Below are 22,791 nucleotides of genomic sequence, written 5' to 3'. Positions count from 1 at the left end.
GCGAAAAATGCACTGGTAATCATAAAAAACAGAAGATGAACAAGGGACACGATACAATCGATGTTGTTGAAACGTTGAAAGGTGACACAATTTATTGCGAACCATGTAAAGAAATAAACCAGGAAAAGACTGCTCAGATGTTTTGTCCGACTTGTGAGGAATACCTTTGCAACGATTGTGTTGAAACTCACAAAAAAATGAAAATGACAAAAACTCACTTGCCGAAAGAGCTTGTTAAAGAACATTGCAACCTGACCGAAGATGTAAATAAAGATAAGGCGCTAAGGTAATGTTCAGTGCATGACATTTACTTCATACGGCGGTTTATTGTTATTTATTTTGGCACGTATAGCATTTGAACCATAAACAGAGAAAGGCATATAAAATATGTGCATAGTCTAAATTAGAATATAATTTGATACTTTTCAGAGACAAGCCCGAGCAGACGATATATAGTCGGGCCCAAGCCTCGCTGGGGGGAAATGAAAAGGTAATTAATCTTATGTAGACATACAATTAATGCATATTTCGTTTTGTTTGAGATGCAAAAAGTTTCCAAAATATGTTATCAGCTCATTAATTCTTGTCTGGCTTAATTTTATACAAGAAAGGTTTTTGTTTCAGTACACCCGGCCGGGAAAGCCTGTACAAACTACTGCAGGATCTGATTTCATCGTTTTATCGTGGGATCCACCAGCGAACTTTCAGGATGGAAATTACTACCAAGTTTCAATGAAAGATGTCGATCAAAACAGCAAATGGAAGTTTTATAACAAAGAGTTCACTACCGCAAGTGGTAAAATAGGATATATCAAGTCCAACACAAAGTTTATATTTAGAGTACGATTTGTCCACAAGCATGGGGAAGGATCATACAGTCCGGAAAGCGATGTTATTATAACATTTCCGTCCCCAGCGTCACGAATTGTCGATTTCTCTACCAAAGTGGACGGCCAAAACCCTACAACATATGCTTTACCCGTGACTGAAAACAGAACGGCGCGAGATGAGACTGCAAAATCAAGACAATTTTGGCTCGGTAAGTTAAGAACGTTCATTGCCTGACAAACTTTTATATTTGAATTTGCATGTCATAAAATTCCTTATTGAAATACACACTTTGTGAGTATAGTGCGAAACGTGACAACCAGAAATGGGTAAGCTTGCTTGATTATTAGCCATTAGTTTATAGCATCATATCAAATTAATATAATGTTTAACGCAAAGAGATACGTAAATCTCCCTAAAAATGCCTATCGCATTAACATACATGACTCCATTGGCGCCGCCATTTATTGTATATTTCGTTTACTATATAGGATCACCGCCAGTTGATGCGCCAAAGGAGAAAACAATAATGCTTATTGGAGCAACAGGAACTGGAAAAAGCACGCTGGTTGACGGTATTGTAAACTATATTCTTGGCGTTAATTGGGATGACCCTTTTCGATTCACAATTATTGACTTGGAAGACGAAGAAAAACAGAGGGAAACTAACCAGGTAAATGATTTGGAATTGGAATTTCAAATAGTATTTTTATAGTTATTGTTTATGTTTTCAAACCATTCGATTGTACATTTATTCATTAAAACAGCCATTGGAATATATATCTAGGTCTAAACATTTCATAAACAAATATGAGTGAAAATGACGTTTACCAATTTGGAACATCTTAAGTAATGATACAATCATACTGCCAACAATATCTTTCCACTAATTTTTGTTCCATATTAAACAGGCACTTTCGCAAACAGAATGGATAACTCGGTATACCATTTTCCCGGAGAAGGGTAGCAGGGTGTCCTACTGCTTGAATATAATTGATACCCCAGGGTTTGGCGATACAAGAGGGCTTCAAAGAGATCAGGAGATAGTTGAGCAAATCCGACAACCCTTTTTTGCTGACGGCATTGATCCTCCAGTTCTCGCAGCGTTGAAAGAATCTAACCTTCCGTATGGAGAGTATTTTACCTTCAATAACTCGAGCCTTTTTTCACGTAATGCAGGCCACATAAGCCTGGCGAAAATGTTTTGGGATGTGGGGAACAAAAGCTTTCAGCACTTCTTCTCACATCTTGAACAAGGGAATCTTAAAAGTCTTCAACTTACTAAAGATGTCCTTGACGAAAGATTCAAGCTTGAACAAACCGTGAAGAATCTACAACCACAGCTTGATGCTGGCCTTCTGAAAGTAAACCAAATGAAACAAGAAATCGCAATCATCGACAGAAACAAGTCAACTATAAAAGACAATGCGAATTTTACATATGAAGTTGATGAGACATATCAAAAGAAAAGGAAGCCGCACGCGTGTCAACATGTTACCAATTGCACCCATTGTCATTTCACTTGCCACGAAAATCCTCCAGTTCTCGCAGCGTTGAAAGAATCTAACCTTCCGTATGGAGAGTATTTTACCTTCAATAACTCGAGCCTTTTTTCACGTAATGCAGGCCACATAAGCCTGGCGAAAATGTTTTGGGATATGGGGAACAAAAGTTTTCAGCAGTTCTTTTTACATCTTGACAAAGGGAAACCGAGAAATCTTCAATTTACAAAAGAAATCCTTGATGAAAGATTCAGGCTTGAACAAACCGTGAAGAATCTACAACCAGAGCTTGAGGCTGGCCTTCTGAAAGTAAACCAAATAAAACAAGAAATCGCACTCTTAGACAGTTATAAGTCAACTATAAAAGACAATGCGAATTTCACATACGAAGTTGAACAGGCTGAACAAAAGAGAAGGGAACTGCTCCCGGGTCAACTTGTAACCAACTGCAATTATTGTTATTTCACTTGCCACGAAAATTGTGATATTCCAGATGACGACCGGAAGAAGGGTTGCATAGCTATAGACGGTAATGGCTTCTGCACTGTTTGTCCAAACAAATGCAAATGGGACAAGCATGCTAACATACCTTACATATTTGAATACGTCTCTGTCAAAGTAAAAAAAAACCTACGCTTACATGCGAAAGAAGTGTCAAGAAGCTAAAGGGAAGTTGTGGAAGCAACAGCAGGTTATCGAAAAAATGGTTCAAGAGCTTGATAACATAATGGATGACATTGAATGTTTTATGACAACGATTAAGGAGTGTAATGAAAGACTGAGCGTAATTGACTTAAGCCAAACCCGCTGTCAATTACTGAACACATTGACTTGATGATTGAAAACGAAAAACTTCTGAAGAAGCACGGATTCCTTGACAGGATCAACGCATTGAACGAATTAAGAAAAAAAACACTAATTAAGTCAGCCGACCATTCCTCGAGGGTCATGAAAATGGCCGGTACCTGGTTCAAGTAAATCTTGTCTTAAGGTGAGTATTCATGGAACATTCATGAAACATATTCAATGTATATATACCTTAATCAGCAAATAAATTAACGTCCATTATGCCTTTTTGAAACTGAAGGTCAATTTGTACCGCCCTTAAAGCGTTTTAGAACAGTACACTTTCAACAGTATGCTCAATCGCTGACAGTTGTATGCGGCTTTCTTTGATGTGTGAAGTCGATTGACAGTCTATAGTTTTTGATTCGGAATTCACTTGGTGTATATGGACGGAGTAAAAGCAACGATTATTAATTGCTCCAAAACCTTCAAAAGTTGTGTTAAACTAGTGCTTTGAATCCTCGTTATTGACATTTGATAAAAGTAGTTTTAATATGCGTTTTATGTTCATTTCAGAGCTAGGCCCAGTCAAAGATAACATTAAATAAATAGTGATAAGCCCATCAGAGGAAACTGAAAGTAGAGAGAACATTGTTGTTGATAGTTTACTTACTAGAAGGTCAAAGAAAAACAGAAATAATGTATTGTTGAAAATATACTTTGTTTCAAAATTAAATATTCCTTTTTCCTGCGATAGAAGTATGCAGAAGGTTATGGTTGTATGTTTTGTTACGGAACACAATACTTAGATAGTGTAACATCGATGTATTACTGTTTAATTTGTTTGTTTTCAATCCTTGCCTTCTTTATTTAAATTCATAAAAGGATGAAAGTGTTGTGCAGGGTTGAATGCAAATAAACAAACAGACAATACTATAGGGAAAACAAACACGTAAAAACATATTAGTTCTTGAGGGTATTATGTGTATGATTGCAATGCTGGTTGTTAAAATGGACAAAAAACCTATTTTGCTGTGATTTTTGTATTGTTGTTAAACATTTAAAATCTTTCTGCTTTAGATAAGCTTGTCTTATTTACAAATATTGTTTTAAACGTGTCTCACTTTATTGTTTAAAGTGATTTTATTATTTTGAAGTACTTCAGTTTAGTACACTAAATTGAATGAATTAATCAAAGAATTAATTAATGAAGGACATATTTTCAACTAAGTATTCAAGTTTATATTTGAGCTGCCATCACGTAAAAAATGAATTACCTTATAAAAAACATCACAGTCATAGACTTTTAAAACGAAATGCTATGAAAACGGCGATATAATTGAAACACATTTTTATGCGCTTTTCAGAATAATAAATTTTAGTGATCTGTGAATAGGATTTACGATATTGTACAGTTAGAAGAATCATATAAGTTGTTTGTTCCCTAAGAACACGTGTATTCCTATTGTGACAGTATGAGGATTGGTTCAAATATGCATGTCTTTTTAATTAAGCCTATTATAGAAATAAGAATAATTGGATGGGAACAAGCTATTACACACAACTTTCTCGGTGACTGTGAACTTATATTGGAGTCAATTTTGACACTAAAACGAAATGACATGTGTAATAATAGAAAATTAAGAAAACATTCGTATGCAGTTTTAAATATTTGAACACTTCTTTGACTCATTTCATGTTTTATTTTCAAACATAAACCCTATTTTGTGCTGGCGATCTTCATATTGAGTGTTTTCATTTGCAGACATTCTGGAGAAAATTTATATATTATGTAATATAGGATTATGATGGCTTACTGACCATGTTTATTTTATATCAGCATGTAAGAGGATGACATCCAGTCCTAAATGGATATGTTTCAAGTTTCAAGTTGTATTGATATAATATACGTTTAATGTGCGCTTGACCATATGCATGACTCCAACTACCCCAGTTTCGTTTTAAACGCTTCATATGCATACAGATCACAATCGTATTCTTAATACCCCATTTTCCTTAGATAAATTTTAATGTTGACTTCTTCAAAGGAATAATGGGTGTCTTCCTCACATGAATATACTATTCAGTTTATACGTCATTTTGTTTGTTTACATGAAAAACATAGAGTTTTAGAGTTTAGAGTTTATTTCAGAATACAATGAAAAACGATAAGATATATAACAATCTTTGTTTCCAGAATGACTTAGCACTTTCTTTTAATCCATGAATCTTTTCATTTTCATCTTGGTCTATACATAATTATATAGCCAGATCGCTAATATAAAGCATAATTATATAACACGATGTTTTTATCAATGACTGTTATATTCGAAATCCATAACTTGTGTATAATGTTTTAGTTAAATAGTCCATTGTGTTTTTCACATACTGTAAAACTAGGGTCTTTCTGAAAGTAATTAAAAAAGATTAAATGAAATTTGGGGGAGGTATCTTGCTACTGACACCATAATAATGTTTTTTTTGAAATCAGAATATTTAGAGAAAAGAAAAACAATCCACACAAAGTCAAAAGTAGGAAAATTCGAAGAACTATTTTTTTCAATGGAAAATGCAAAAACTGTTAAATATCAAAACTAAGTTAAGTCTGAAGCATTTGGTCATCTGTTTTGAATGTTCATATAAACCAAACGTATACCGTGTAGGCTGGATCTACTTTATGTGATTCTCTCTCAAACAAATATTTGAAAACTTTGCACTTAACCCAAAACAGTTTTGCCGGATCTGATATTACCAAATTCAGCCAAATTTGTTACTATTTGAATTTAAATCATTTTGTTTAAAAACCATGGTTTTACAGTATGTAAAACACAATAATGATAACCAGCTTTTGTGTGAATAATTGCGCGTTTCGGTAGTTGCTTAGTTATAAAACCTCATAACCACCAACGTTTTGCATGAATGAGTTGTGTTAGTAATTTGAATTTCGTATATGCTAAGCTATATAACCTTTTTATAACCTGCTGTTTGAATGAATGAATATAAGTTTTGTACGCAAACTGCTAGTTTTGATAGTTATTTGAATTCCATATCTTACTCGTATTTGTCTTCTTTGTGTTTTTGGATGAATTACACTCTTTATTCTAATAATATGTCTTTAGAAGTGTTAAAGAATATCATTTGAGTAGTTGCCACAGTTAACTTCTAATTTCTTTGCAGCATCGGTATATGTTTAGTATAATGTAGGCAGTTTATAGTTGAGTCAAATGTTGCTATTATATTATTTAAGAAATCCGGTTTTTGTATAAACTTTATATCATATTTCATGCTTAAGAATACTGTTTTCAAAATCGTTTCTTATACTTCAGATTGAAAAATAATAAAGAAAAAAAAAACAACGAACACTTCTAAGAAAAAATGTTTACAGTAAAAAATAACTAACGTAGATTTTTTAATGTCGGAGATGGTATGACATGATATTATATAATGATAGGGAAGTCGACAGCCTATGTTGATGTATACATTTGCAGTGATGACTTAAACACATTCAGCTATGGTGTCATTTAATCGTTCAGATATTTTGATGAACATGATATTGTTTCTCTGTAACATGATCAAATGAATGTTTTGTCAAATATTCAAGGAGATTAAGTCCTTTTCTTAGTCGTTTGTTATTTTGTTAGAAGTTTGAATGCGTTTAGAATGTTTGTTCAAATAAAAGAAAAAATATATTCAAGGAGCTTAAGTCCTTTTCTTAGTCGTTTGTCTTTTTGTTAGAAGTTTGAATGCGCTTAGCATGTTTGTTAAAATAAAAGGCAAAATAATCTATTTCGTTGTTGCTTCTTTTCTACGCGACATAACAAATCATTTATGAATAATAATAGCTGTGAATTTTAAATGCTTTGCATCTAAGGTTTAAAACGATAGTTTTTCTGTATTGTCGTCAAACGCCCTTCAGTTTTATCTCGCATCAGTGAGTTTGAAAACGGTGCATCTTTAAAATGTCTTGACATGATTATTGTCTTTGAGAATTCGTCAAAATATATGTAAGAGTTCACTAAGTATTTTTTTGAACAAGAAACATAAAAAAGCAGAGCGACCATGATTTCTTATTCATTCTAACCGACTTAGTAATAGCCCCTCCTAAATTACATTAGCTTAAACATTAAACCATGCGCCTGTCCAAAAGACCTGTCAATCAATGCAATATATTGTGACTTCATTTAAATCAGCGTGGACACTGAAATGGCGCCTTTACATATGCAAACAGTAGCCTTGGTTATATGCGCATGCGCAATTATAGTAATTTACTTATTCATAAAGAGTCGTCTTTAGCAATAAGTAACGCTTCTTCAGAAATAAGAAAATTAACATTTTTAAAATTAAGCGCCTTTGATTGACTGAAAATATAGGGCTAACAAAAGTAAGAAGTATTAATATTGCGTTTGAACATTCAGCTACAAATTAAGCTCATTCAAATACCTCGTTTGGTTCCAGTGCCATTAAACAGGGTTTATGTTTAAACTTTCTGCTACTGAGCTTTTTTCTGTAGTTTTTCGTATAAATATTGTCGCCCCGTACCTCATCCACAGTGTAGTTATATATCTTTTGTGCAAGATCAAGGTTAAAAATAAAAAAGCTAGCGCAGGTCGAAAGATAAACGTCAAAACGTGCTCTATACTTCGATTCATTTAAAATGCCATGAAAGGCAACTGAAAACAATAAAATTTCGGCATTATAACTCGTAAACCCAAACACTCAGAACGCAACATGTCTTGAATAACGTTTCCTATAATAGCATACTAGTTTATCGGTTGAATTTCTTTCAATTGAGAATCTGTCCATCTTAAGAGCATTGGTTATGCCAAATGGAATTTCGGCGCTTCAGGAATAAACATTACCATAATTTGCTGGGCACAAGTGCCTATAAAACGTTTCAATCAACCTTTGGGTGTAGTTAGTTATACTCGCTGTTCTGTGTAAGGTTACTTTGTCTTCTGGGTGTTATATAAAAAACTTGTTCAAACTTTTAGCAACTGAAGACACGCTCAATATCACGTATAAAGTCAATGTGTTTTCTACGTGTTGTGCGAATTACTAGTTCAGACTTTAGAAATTGAAGTTACGCTCATAGTCTCGTATTATGTCACGAGTGTCTTCTGTGTGGTATGAAGCAATTTTTCGGACTTGAGAAAGTAAAGTTACGCTTGAAGTCTTGTATAAGATACACATAATCCAATGTACGTGTAGATCAAATACCAGCGGCTTGGATGGAGTGGGCAGTAAAAGTACATGTTCATACATGTAATTTCCTATTTAAGAACCGTTTATGAATTCAGTAATTGAGGTACTGAGCTATCAGGGCAGTTACAAAAGACACTACAAGAATGGTCAAGCCTGTGAATTGATTTATCTATCTGGTGAACACAAATTAAGACGGAGAAAAAAATCTTGACTTTTCCAATATATTTCATTACCACAACTTCTGGCATTTTGTATGCAGTCTGACATACATGTAGAGATTTTTAACCAAGATAAATCAAAGTATGGCACTGTGGTCTAATGTGACTCTGCCTAAAGGGGTTCAGGTTTTCTATACATTATATAATAGTATCTTTGAAAATCTTCTTTTTATGCCCCCTTAGGTGGGCATATTAAAATCACACCGTCCTCCGTCCGTCTGTCCGTCCGTCCGTCCGTCCGTCCGTCCGTGTGTCCGACTCAATAACTCCGGGTTGTAACTTTCTCTTGTATGGACCAATTTTAAAATGACTTGCCACATGTGTTCGACATACCAAACTAAAGTGTCACGTACAAGACCCTTGTCCCTACCTCTAAGTTCAAGGTCACACTTAGTGTTTATTCACAATGGAATGCTGCATATAAGGACACAGAGTATAGTTTGTAGTGTCCGGGCTGTAACTTTCTCTTGTATGGACAAATTTTAAAATAACTTGCCACATGTCTTTGACATACCAAGACGACGTGTCGCGTACAAGACCCATGTCCCTACCTCTAAGGTGAAAGATACACTTAGTGTTTAATCACAATGGAATGCTGAATATAAACATAACAGTGTAGGTTGTCAAGTATGGGTGGTATTTTTTTATGTTCAGAGGCAATTTTAAATAACTTGCCATATGTATTTGACACGTGAAGGCGAGATCAGCTTTTCATGTACTGACCTTGTTCATAGGTCAATGTCACATTCGGGGGCATTCGTCACATACTGTGACAGCTCTTGTTTTATGTTCAGAGGCAATTTAAAATAACTTGCCATATGTATTTGACACATTAACGCAATACCAACTTTTCATGAACTGACCTTGTTCATAGGTCAATGTCACATTCGGGGGCATTCGTCTAATTTTGTGACAGCTCTTGTCTGAAACTGCAAATCTCAGACCTTTGATTTTTTATGTATGATATTACTAAGTGGCCCTTTACCAAGATTATTCAACTTATGAACATTGGGCTGAATCTTGTCCCGGTACCAGGTCCCATGTTTTCTATATTGTTAAAGTTTTAAAAATGTTCTTCTCCCATTCCTCAAGACTTTTAATAATTGGTATATACATATAGCCTCATATATGTAGTGGTTTAATGGTTATTTACCAAGATTGTTCAAATCCTATCCCTGTGGGTTCTTGGTTTTAAATACCATTGTTGTAAAGTCAATGAAAATCTTCTTCACTGGTTCCTCAAGGCGTTTACCCTTGATAACTTTCCTCTTTATTTACCAGCAGCCTCCTTTACAACCAATGGTTTCCCTGTCAATCAATAACTTTATTATTAACCACTATGCAACAAATGACTTTTCAAGCAATTAATGACTTCCTTCGCAACCATGATCTTCCTAAGCAGCAAGTGTTATCATTAGAAACCACTTACCTATAAGCAACTAATGAGTATCTTGCCTTCATAGCAACCAATGACTACCTGAGCATCCATGACTTTCCCAGCAACCTATGAATTCCTTAGTTACAAATGGCAACCATAGCAACTGCATTCATTGATGCTTACCAATAACTTACTTATCAACACCTTACTTCCTTAACATTCCAAAGACTTGCAACCATGACTTCCTTACAAACTTCCTTCATTCATAGCAACCAATGATTTAGTTTATAAACTTGTTAATGTTAACTTTCGAGTATCTATGTTTCATAACATTTTTTTTTTCATTTTATTCAACAACCTTGACTATCAGTATAATAAATGCATACCCGCACTCAGCACCCTCAGTGCTTTGATACATGACTATGTTATGAGATATGTAAAACTAATGCAGTAGCAATAACAAATATAATTTATAATGCTCATTGTTTGGGAATATACTACATGTACTTTTGATATTTGACGTCAGACGTGTAAATGAATTGGCATAAGTCTGATTTTACGGCATTCAGAACTTCTAGAAAAAACTATAAAGATGGTACCCCCCCCCCCCCCCTTTATGAGGCTTTTACCATTTTCTATGCAGCTCGCACGCATCTTCGGCGCTCCCTTGTGGTGTAAGCCGTTTATGTTTTTTCCAATGTTTATCACACAGTTGTCAACTTGTCCCTATATGTAGCCCTAGTCCATCAGTGCTTTCAGCACTTTGATTCATGGCAGAAGCGTTCCGCCAACCAACGATTACTGTGCGAGTATAAAAGCGCAACGATTTTCGTTGGCAGTGAATCTGAGTCAATATTTGTTTAGAGTAGGAACACGTTACGTTCGATTAAGTAATATCGCTGAGTTTTAACTTCAATAATAACAATATTAAACATTATTGTACGGCTTGATATAATAAATACTCAGTAAGCATATAACTTGTATAAATTATGCCTTGATTCGTATTTTACAAAATTTCAATTTTGATAAAGTTGATGTAGGCCTATTGCACTTACAGAACATACATGTATTGAAGATAACAAGGACAAATACTTATATTGAGCAAGGGTGACTTGTGTGTGTTATCTCGCTTAGATTGCCGTAATATTAAAATTTCCTTATACTGCATGAAAAAACATCGCGAGATTCATGGTTAATAAAACAAATATATTATATTATAAATTAGATAATATGGTTTTTACGGAACGTGTGCACCAGCGAAGAACGTGTAGTGTTTAGAATCAAATACATATTATTACTGTATGAACAATTGTACTCAGTCAAGTGTTGTTTCGCCTAAGATGATAGAATTGTTAAACTTTCAAGCTGATTTCAATACGGGGTTGGAATTGGTAGAGACTACATAATTGTCGTGTTAAGATCAGAGTTGAATCGGTCACATGAGAGCCTAAATTAACTTCTTAGCAGATCTCACAGGAAGTGGAAACTGAATATTGTGTTATAACTGGTGTCCACATATATTAGTCAAAGGCGTCTGGCTCATTGTCTGTGTCTAAAATGTTGATTCATATCATTTGGGGTACATATAATGAGACAAACAACACATCTGAAGGTATTTAATGCCTTCATAGATATACAAAAAAGATACAAGGTAAGTAACTCATACTTACCGTATTCAAGTTTTTCTCAATCTTCTAAATCAACAAAGAAACAATCCATTTTCAACCAAGTGCCATGAAAAAAGGAGTCTATGCCCTTTAAAATGGTGTGCGATATGTTGGTATAACTATATTGCCTCTAGACGAAAAAGCCAAATTCAATGACCCCTTCTCAAAGTTTTCTGCAGTCGGAAAGTGTACAGTAATTTCCAAACGTCAATGTGTCCCCCTGTAAATAGCACTTCAATAGCACTATACACAGAGAAATATTTAAAGTGACTCTCTTATTCAAAATCAGTGCATACACATGTCTAACAAAAATCAATTTTGCGTGATGAACCTTTAACTACTTACTAAATTATGGAAAACATAAATTACTGAAAACAAGATTGTAACCGTGCTTTTAAGAGCAGAAAACGCAAAAATATTAAATGATTACTATGATCTACTATAGTCTCTTAATGTAGAAATACCGCGTTTTATGCACATTTCTTTCAAATTAAAATTGATATCTTTTATAAGAACCATTGTTTTTGACATGTATTCATCCTTTAAGGACTATTAAAGCAATATTATTAATTGTGGTAAATCTTATCTGGGAATAAGAGTGCATCTTTAAGTAAGTTTGTGCTTCCGTGTACAGGTGAAACAATTCCATTCCGAAATTCCACAAAAAGACAAACGTATGATTTGAGGAACAACCATATCAGTCTTCAAATTTAAAGTCACTTTTAAATTTCGTATGAATCGGCCATTGTTCTGACAAGCGCTCAGATGATGGCCTTGACATGTACAAATTAATGTAAACATAAACGTTTTTGTACCAGCTTGAACTTGCGCTACATTAGCGAGCGATCATGTTTGCATTTCTCATAGCTAATCGGCAATCTCTATTGAGCGTATCCGGCCATGTTTGGAGGTGTGTCAGAATCAAGGCCATCGTCTGAGTGAAATTCGTGTACAGAATAAGGATTATTTGAACTAAGTAGATGTATAATGCTCTTCTTCAATTGACAATATTTAGCGGTATTAGTATTATCAAAATACTAAACATCAATGTATTTCCTTTAATCTATATACTATAGACATGTAAACGTTGGGATTACAGTGAAATATGTCACACAGCATGCTCTTAAATTGTTTATAAAACTTGACGTCTGCCGCCACACATTTAGCACCTTTTGCAAATGTAACAATTATCGGTGATGTAATAAATGAATAACATGATGATAACACACATATAATAAAGTTGAATTTTTAAATTGTCTGCAATTGATTTCTTTTTTTGCAAAATGAAGGTCATTGACATTTTTTCTCTTTTAAAATTCCAATCCTCTGCAGCTTATGGACACACCTTAATGTATCCGCCGCATAGTAAAACAACTTTTTAAATTGTGCTCCGTCGCGGCCAGCAATTAGTAAAACAATCGGGAAAACTACATTAAACTTTATTTAGAAAATAAACTTTTAAAAAATCTGCCCAACACAACTTTTATCATAAAAAATATTTTTGCCCACCTGCCGTTTTTTTAAGTTTATAAAGGTCTACCCTCGTCCATTTGCTACAATATGGCTTACACATGTACAGTATACGAGGAAAATAAAATGCAAACTTTAAAGTACTTCTCAAATCACAAGCCCTCTTTGTTATATTTCTATGAAAACGCACAACGAAAGTGAAAGCTAAAACACAAACCTCAAGTTTTCTTCCCTGATACGCAGATTTACAAATGCTAGACAGAGAAAAAAAGCTGAACTTGTAGTGGATAATAAGGTGGAGAAAAGCAATTAATTGAATTGCTATGTCTAAGGGTGTAACTCCCGCTCTCTTGCGTACCGAATTCACCCGTGGGGGTTGGGGGGGGGGTATGATAAACCGCAAACAAAGAGCAATTGTGCTAAATGGTAGATATTTTGAAATAATGCCGCAGTAAGAACACTTCATGTAAAATATTTATCTTAGGGCGTTTTTGTTGGTTATAAACCGGTTTCGGTTTTATTTCGGTTTTACGAACTGTGCATTTGTTGTTACGGTTTCAAATAAAACCAAAACCAGTTTTATTGTTTTTTTAACGAAAACCGAAACCGGTTTTCGAAACTATCGAAACCCCTATCGGAGGCGGTTTCATCGGTTCGTTCCATCCGAAAACTATTCTACTTTGAAAACAACATGGCGGATTTGGATCAATCGCGTGTACTGAAATTAAATATTTTTGATAGCAACGCATTAGAATGGGTTACTGAGCTGAATGAAAAAGGTAATCTTATAAATTGTGTGTAAATATATAAGTTTATATGTGTATGTAAAGTGAAATAAGCTGATACTGTTTTATACACCTTCGTTCTAGTGCACCTAAATGGCCGTCAACGAGTCTTTTAACTATTTCATTTACTATTGCATACTGGAGACAGGGATACAGGATATATAAGAAATGATAAAATGAAAAAGTATCCTTATCGCTCAATAGTGTATCCAGGTACCCATTTTTTCCTTCTTTACTTTTTATTTATGACAGGAGGCCTTTAAATAGTATATTTGTACATGTAGCATAGCGGCCAACGTAACCCGTCACTTTTTTCTTTATAAGGCTCGCTGAAAAGTACTGCACTACCAGTGCATGTAGTTGTGTGTAACCGGCGAAAATATTTTACATGACAATTATTTTACGAGCTGTCAAAATTTATCGGAACGAGAATCATTTAAAGAAGGTAATCTATCTGTGTTTAATGTCAACTCCTCTTCCGAGTGTTACTGACATGAATATCTTATGATGCAAATAGGACAAAGGAAGCAACACAATTTGCTGTTTCAAAATTCCAGCATTATTTCGAAAAGGCCAGTGACACTGACTTTGAAAAGCAAACTTTGACTGTGAACCCCGGGATGTTAATTTGTGCAAGGTTTGACAGTCAAACCTTTCACGAGTGAATTTATTCCAAACAACTACGGTCAAACAAAGGAGAAAGTTACCAAATAAATACAATTGTAATTGGTTTGTCAAAATATTTATGTTTATGACCTAAAGACAATTCGTAACCCTTATTTAATAACGTGTTCGGCTTATTTTTAAGATACTAGGAGCATATATATCCAGTTATTGACTTAAAAGGGGGAGTTACTTAAAGGCCCAACCTTTGACGTGCATGCACCCCTCCCTCAGAACAGTATTCTATTTGGTTTAAAATGTTGATATAAATATGAAATAAAAAAATGACTTATAATTTCTTTTGTGTTAACTGTCAATATTATATCAAAGAACTTCTACACTCTATTTATAATTTTTAAAATAAGTTATGGAAAAATGCTGTTATACAACAAATCAGTCAGCTTTTATGAACTTACTTTTAAGGTGAAATGATACCAGTTGGGCCTCTTAGTACCCTGATACCGGAGATGTTCCACCAGCACCTTACCAGAATCACCCTTAAATCTTACTTGGCTGCAACTCATGATGTAGCTCAGGAATTGGAATGAAAAATTTCATCAGCAGACATTCCTGTCATTGTGAAGGTCAGTGAACATGTCACAATATTCTATGAAGTTATTGATTTTCAATGCCAATCAATGACACCATTGGCATCATAACTTCAACAAGACTTCTGTTTCATTTCTTTTTTCAATCACAGTATTACAAAAGAGCTCATATAACATCTTAACACAAACTGGACTAGATGATGACTTACTGTTTTATTCACTACATTGCTAGTTGAATGAGAACAGATTTGCAGTGAAAGTATATATAAATGAAAACACCCTGGTAGAAAAACTTAAGTATGCAAGTCACAAATTTCCCAGTATGCCTTCTTTTTTCCTTTTCAATTTGGTGGGAACTGTTAGTTGCAAAAGGAACATTTCGTTTAAGTAAAACATGCATTTCTTCACCAGGTATATGCTAATAATGATATGGACGGCTTCAATAGCAGAATTTTCAATTAATATATATTTGCTACTTCAAATTAAAGATAAGTCAAATAATGTTTTTTCTTATAGGAATATACAGAAACAGTCTATGGAAAGGTGTTGGAGTATGTGAATGATCTCGGGAGGGTTGCTGTGGAGAGAATACATCCATGGGTGTTAAATGTATTGATAGACTTAGATGGATTTGATCATATTATATGCAGTGAGATTGTTGAAGGTTTGTAATCATTAGAATTATTAAGTAATCTGATAACAATAATATTAAATGATTTTGCGTCATATTGAAAATGTGTTAAGTTAATAAAAAAAATACTTTCAAAGGTGTTGATAAAAGGAGAACCTTTTTGCGGGGCAGGGGGCATTTTAAAAATAATTCATATAGGCTAAATTGGCCATATAAGCTGTGTTCGTTCTCTATTTCAAACAATCTTTATCAATGTTGGTATAAATATTTTAATGACCAAATGTTGTAAAAAAAATAATTGTTCGGTTAGGTAGGTAGGGTAGGTAGGCGTTTTTTTTGTTTGTTTTTTATTAGGCGAACCAAATGTTGTATGTTGTTGTTTTTTATGCCTAGGCTCTATAAGTGTGTTAAAACTATTTTAAAAATGCATTAAAAGAAATTGTTCCCACTTCAAGATAAGTTAGTAAGTACCTTTTTAGGCAAAACCTTTACTCTAAAGCTTAGTATAGGTTAATTATGTATTTTACCATATATGTTACACCAGGTTATTTATGCATATCACTTAAGTTTTTTTCGTCTATGATTACTAAATACATGTATTACTGGTTTTACCGAGGAAAGGTTTATCATTGCACTTGATATGTATACATAAGCCTAACTGAACTACCGGTATATAATATTTTCAGATGATCAAATACAGGAAGAACCAAGTAGCGAACACCATCCTCAGACTAGTAGGTTCATTTGGAGTACAGAAATTGTGAAAGTTTTAATTGATTTGCATACAGAAAAGGAGGAACTATTCAAAAAGCCAAGCGTGAAAAAAATAAGTGTGTGGAAAGCGATCGCACAAGAAATAAACAAAATCAGCAGCACTGGGGTTTCACCAGCACAGTGTGAGCAAAAGTGGAAAAACATTATTAAGAAATTTAGAGATACTATCGACCACAACAAGAAATCTGGGTCTGATAGAAAAGAGTGCCCTTTTTACAACGAACTGCAACACTGCTATGGCTATAAGCCTAATGTACACCCACAGTTTACAGCTGGCTCAAGTCATTCTGATGCAGCTGCTTCAATACAACACAGTGAGAGTGTGGACTTAAGCCAGCAAAGTGAGGGGGTAACAGAGGATGCCAGCATAGAGAATACCGTGAACAATGGTTGTATTGATGTGAACAACAATGAACGCAGAAAACCGAAAAGAATGAAAAAGAATGATGAAATTGTGAATGTTTTAAAGAATATTCAAACAGAAATGAAAAATGAACAACATGAATTAATCAAAACTTTACAGAAACATCATGAAGAGAGAATGAAAGTGGAAGAGAAAAGATTAGATCTGTTAGCATCTTTGGTTTCATCCATAAAAAAATGAGAACTGTGCAAAATTTTGTTTAATCATAATGAAGTTTAACTAAATTTACTTAAAGACCAAAGCAAAACAAAAACATATTATTTCGGTACAGATAGAAAAAAAATAATAACGTTTATAAAAAAAGTTGAATTAATAGCTCCGTGGCCACAAATTGCAATTAAATAATCACCAAAATTTTGCCAATATATATATGGTCGAAATTAACACAAGCCCGCAAGCCCTGCACTGGTAAAATATCTTCCGGGCTTGCTCAAATTCAGAATTTTATATAGCAGGGCTTGTTAAATATTTGATGCCAAGCAATAGTATACAAATTCGGGCTTGTTCATCTAAAAGTCAAATTTCAATGACTGCAATATTTTTTATCTGTACCTTAATGATATACTCCTTTTGTTTTGATTGTTGCAGTCAAAACATTTAAACATAAAATGCATTCAAATTGCAAAAAGAAAGAAATATTTGTATTAACCTAGGTTGCATGTCTTTAATATCTTAATTGTTCGCATCGATACTGGCATTGTTGACAGTACTCTCTGTTGCTGCTTCACTTTGTTGGGTTAAATTTTAGCTCAATTTTTTAATAATAAGGAGGGCTATACTACTTGCCCAAGCGTTGTGGGTGGCGTCCGGTTAAAGTTTTAGGGCAAGTTGGGATTTTCACTTATAAGTCCTATACCCTTGATTCAATATCCTTATTTTAATACTTCACATAGTTGTTCAGGGCCATCACATTATGAGGTTAGATAATTCAATATTATTCTTTTCACAAATTATAGCCCCTGATTGACTATGGAACTTAGGATAAAGTTTTTGGGCCGGTTGGGATATATATTAACTTCTATATCCTTCATTCATTGATACTTAGCACACTGGTTCAGGAACACAATGAGGTTACATAACTCCATATTTTCCTTAATACAATATATGGCCCCTGATTTACTTAGGAACTAAGGTTAAAGTTTTAGGGCAGGTTAAAGTTTTAGGGCAAGTTGAAATTTTCTCTTATAAGTCCAATACCTTTCATTCAATTAACTTTATTCTTCACACATTTGTTCAAGGCCATCACATAATGGAACTTTGGTTAAAGTTTAAGGGCAGGTTGGTTTATTTATAAATACAAATGTAACTTCTATACTCTTCATTCAATTGACTTAATATTTCGCACAATTAATGACGACCATCTTACAATAAGGTTACATAACTCCATTTAAACCCTAAATTCCAATTATGACCCTTGATCGACTTTTTCTTTTATTAATTTTCTTCTGATTTCTTTTGACAAGCACATTTTTATTTTCTTAACCAGATTTTCTTAAAGGGAAAACAAGTTATAAAAATGACTTGTGTCATTGTTTTTGCGGGCTGGTGGGAGGGCAGTGTGAAAGTCACTTTATGTATCGAATAATTTAGCTAGGGATGACATCTAGTGATCAAACTTGGTATATAGTAAGAGGTTATGGAGACCTTTCATGAGATTGCGTTTTAGGCTCATAGGATCAAGGACAAGGTTAAAGCTACTATTAATAAACAAATGGTTGGTATTAAATAACTTAAGTAAGGGTCAACATATTGCAAGCAAACTTGGTATATTATATACCAAGTTTGCTTGCAATATGTTGACCCTTACTTTGCGACAAAAATCAGATCGCCGATTTTCATATTTACGTTCAAAAATTAATGTTTTACTTACGGTTTAAGGAAATAAAACATCATTTTTAAACCTAAATATAAAAATATGCGAAATATTTTTTTGTCAGCAAGCTTATTTGACTAGTTTACATGGATTTTCGCAAAAATTGGCTTGTTCCAAGACAAGGCATAAAAAAGTTGTCAAAACGTTAAATCTGTGAGAGTGCAGCTTTAAATTAGCAAGAAGGTAATTTAGTGGAGTGATTCTAGTCATAGTTAAATGTATGAAATATCTGTATAACTTTTTTGTTGAAATTATGAAACTCTTTAAACGAACATTGGCATTAAGTCTTAGCCCTGAATTGTCAACTAGAATTCATTGGAAGTTATCAATATAATTTTATTTTTTTTTCCATTTGAGTCCGATTTTTGACCAACCATTTAGACATAAACGAGTTGAGTTCATTTTGATAATTTTTTTTGAAATTTGATGACTTATAATGTTTTTTTTTAAATGTGCTGTACTAACATGTATTTTTTTGGTTATGATGATGAAAATGGAAGTCATTACTTCATATATTTGCCTAGGAGCCTTTTGGCAAAAAAGGCAGTACATTTTGACACATCTATGCAATTACATATTACAAATATTTATTATAAATTGATGTGTAATGAATTTACTTGATACTTCTTATAATAATTCCATATGTATTATTGATCACGATCATCAGACATTTAAGAGACGACTGTTTCTGTCGAGCTTATATTACAAGTGTAGCTTGCTGCAGCCAATTGTGTAAAACTTGGGGTAAATTATCCATGGGTTATCTTTAGGCTAGTTTTTATATTGAAAGGGTTTGATTGGTTATTTTTGTTTATAAATATTAACCAATCAATAAACATTTTGGCTAACTTTAAGCAAACCAAAAAGTTAACCAGTTATACAAATGACTGCTGCTGTACAACAATTCTTGTTATGCTTTAGTTCATTATGCCCTGAAAGAGCCTTCACCTTTGGTTAACAAGTTACTTGTGTCAATTTCTCTCAAAGCAAGTAGCTTGATTGTATAAAATATGTTGTTTATTGTTTTCAAAGTCTATTTAATTTATTTCATTTATTTCGGTGAATTATGTAATGATTCTGTCATCTGGTTCCATAGTTCTGGTTTCATAGTTTTTCAATAAATGTAATAAACTCAAAAAAAGTGTTGTCTAATTGAGAAATGGTGAAAGGCTTGTAACATACATGAGGCATGAGGAAAGCGTAGTCTTTGTAGCAGACCATTAACATAATTGATGCCATATCATAGATATTCAATAAGCATACATGTACATAACTCCCTGTGATACTTCTTATTACAAGACGGTGGTGTGGTGGGGGTATAAATCACATTCAGTGACAGCTCTAGTTTAAAAGTTTCAAATGACTGCTTATACCATTACCATACCGCAAGGCACCTAAATCTTCACATAAAGGTTGATATATATGGACCTTACCCATGTACTGTGGTATTTTGAAATAACTTGGCACAAACGTTCATCATGAGAGAAGTAGGCGTGTCTTACTATGTAGGGCGAATGTCAAGGTTGCACTTTATCATCATTAATCAATCCCCAATGCATTAAAGCTCTTACATGCCGAACTACAAGGTATTCAGACAACCGACCACATTGACCGTCTCTATTGTGATGGCAGCCATCATTTATTGGAGTAAAAGAACATAATAATCACATCAATACATGTATAGAACCAACGATTAACAACAGTGTTCTGTACCCACGACTTGCATTTACAATGTTTATTCACATTGATTGTAAAAGGAACAGATATAACCACTGAAGTCAACATCAAATTATTCAGCAGTCATTTATCCAACAGCTCTTTGATGTGATCCCTTTTAATTTCAGCTGACTTGCATCTTGGCATGAAATCCTGGTAGTTGTTGACTTCTTCATTGAGTTCGAGACCTTCCCGAAGATACTCCTTTACATCTTCAAGGTTATAGAGGCAAAGTTGATGCAAGGCACAACAACTAAGGATCATGTTCACGATCTTGTCAATTTCGAGCAAGTCAACATATTTCAACCGCCGAAAACGTCCTTTTAATGCACCAAATGCACGCTCAATGCACATCCGGGTTGAACTATGTATGTAATTAAACCTTCTTGATTTTTCATTAAGATTTCCATAATCTTTGAAAGGAACCACCAACCAAGAGCTTAATCCATAGGCCGAATCTCCAATTAAATGGGTATTGCCAGGAAACTTTTTGTTTTGATCAGTTTCAGTTTCCAGGAATAGCGGCGAGTTTTCAGTACTCGGGCATCGTGCACAGAGCCAGGCCAACCACAATAGACATCTGTAAAGTTCAGATTACTGTCACAAACTGCTTGCAAAATGATAGATGGAAAACCTTTTCGGTTAATGTAGCTTTCAGAATGTTCTTTGGGAGTGCGGATAGGAATATGACTGCTGTCGATGGCACCTATTACACCCGGAAAGCCTTTTAAACTCCTAAATCCATGCTCAATTTCAGCATTTCTAGGTTCAGAGTTTGGCCATTTTATCACTGATAGTAGGAGGTATTTACATATCATTTCTGCAACGTATTTTACAATGACGTGAACAGTAGGCTCACAAATGCCAAACAAGTCAGCTATTGCTTGCAATGTGTGAAGAGACGAAACATATTTTACAAAAATAAGTAATTGTTTTTCTGGTCCAATTTTCATCTGCTTGCATCGATTAAGCAAAATAGGTGAAAGCTCTGCTAACAGTTGATCAAATGATGTTCTGCTCATACGAAATCGATCTTGAAATTCATCGATACTATAAAGGGGCATAACCGATTCGGCGTAATTATCAATTCTTGTCTTGTCATCACGGATTTTAGCACTTGCAGAAGCTATAACACCTAAAGAAGACACAAAGTTCTGCTTCCGTTTAGTTAAAACAGGCAACAGACCATCTCCGGTGTCATTGTTTTGCAGAAGTTCAGAAATAATGGCTACATGCAGTAGCTCCGCCATGTTGTTGAAACTGTACACAAAACCATGCATTTGTTACTTCAAGCAAAACAATCGAAACCGGTTTCGAAACTGCTAAAACCATTGGAACCAAAACCGAAACTGGTTTCGTATCAACAAAAACGCCCTTAGTCATTTAGATTTTACATACTATGTTCGGATAACGTGTATTGAAGAAAACGGGGACCAAATGATGCAGTCATGTCATTTAAAATTCTTCACAAATAAGCAATATACTTAATAAAGGTCGATATGCGATTTCTTTTTCATTGTGAACTCCAATCCCTTCACTCAGGACATGTTTAACAGCTGATAAGTTTCGGTTTTCAAAACGGGGCGCAAGACCGATATAAGCTGCACTCCCAAGTACGCCCCTCCAATGTAAACTGCTGGATCAGTTATTCAATAACCTTGTCCTGTACATGTCACATCGCGCAGACGGTTTTTCGAAAATGTATTACGTGTTGGAAATGGAATTCCTAAAATCACCGGAAATATAGCTGGCGAGAGATATATAAATGTCCGTTGTTATTTTTATCTCAGTCTGGGCGGATGATATAAACGGAAAAAAACCCACTTCAGGTCAGTAATTTACTATTATTTTTTGCTATGGCATGTGCTATATATTCTAAAACATGTAATTAAGTTTGTGTATAGCTAATAACATATTATTGGTTCGTGATAATTGAGCATTCAGAAAACAAAAACGCTTGGTCAAGTAGAAATTTACTTAAGGCAACATCCATTAAATTTCACATTCCACGGTTTTTTGTCTAAAGCAATTTGAGGGACGAGCAAAATAAGAATAAAAAGCAATAGAGGGCGATTACAATGAATATATAGATGCTAAAATGGAAGCGTAAACAATTATAACTTGGACTAGTTCTATCATGTTAACTAGTGTAAGTTTTAGGAAATGTCCGAAAAATTATCACCGGCCAACCAAACATTGGAAAGAGAAACGTATTTCTTAAATAAAATTCAGCTAATCGTTGGTAGAGATGATGATGATGATGATGATGATGATGATGATGATGATGATGATGGTGATGATGGTGATGATGATGGTGACGATGATG

The 22,791-nt window shown here is 34.2% G+C and overlaps 1 protein-coding gene and 1 pseudogene across 1 annotated transcript; both read left to right on the top strand.

The window, feature by feature from the left end:
• Positions 1 to 203: 203 nt before the first annotated feature.
• LOC128223307 (uncharacterized) lies at positions 204 to 3,308 on the top strand (annotated as a pseudogene).
• Positions 3,309 to 14,927: 11,619 nt separating this feature from the next.
• Positions 14,928 to 17,056, top strand: LOC128223306 (uncharacterized). Its single transcript, XM_052932586.1, has 3 exons — positions 14,928 to 15,026; positions 15,564 to 15,711; positions 16,365 to 17,056. Exons 1-3 carry the CDS (start codon positions 14,928 to 14,930, stop codon positions 17,054 to 17,056), a joined length of 939 nt encoding a protein of 312 aa, XP_052788546.1.
• The last annotated feature ends 5,735 nt before the right edge of the window (positions 17,057 to 22,791 follow it).

This window comes from Mya arenaria, chromosome 17, assembly GCF_026914265.1.
Source record: "Mya arenaria isolate MELC-2E11 chromosome 17, ASM2691426v1".
Classification (NCBI taxonomy): Eukaryota; Metazoa; Mollusca; class Bivalvia; order Myida; family Myidae; genus Mya; species Mya arenaria.
This window is presented reverse-complemented; position numbering and strand designations above follow the sequence as displayed.

Bases quoted from the DNA above. Each gene is read 5' to 3' on its own strand.
- LOC128223306 (XM_052932586.1), top strand. From the start codon at position 14,928: ATGATACCAGTTGGGCCTCTTAGTACCCTGATACCGGAGATGTTCCAC. The intron at 15,027-15,563 runs GTAGCTCAGGAA...TTTTTCTTATAG, and splicing joins ACTTGGCTGCAACTCATGAT to GAATATACAGAAACAGTCTA. The intron at 15,712-16,364 runs GTTTGTAATCAT...TAATATTTTCAG, and splicing joins ATGCAGTGAGATTGTTGAAG to ATGATCAAATACAGGAAGAA.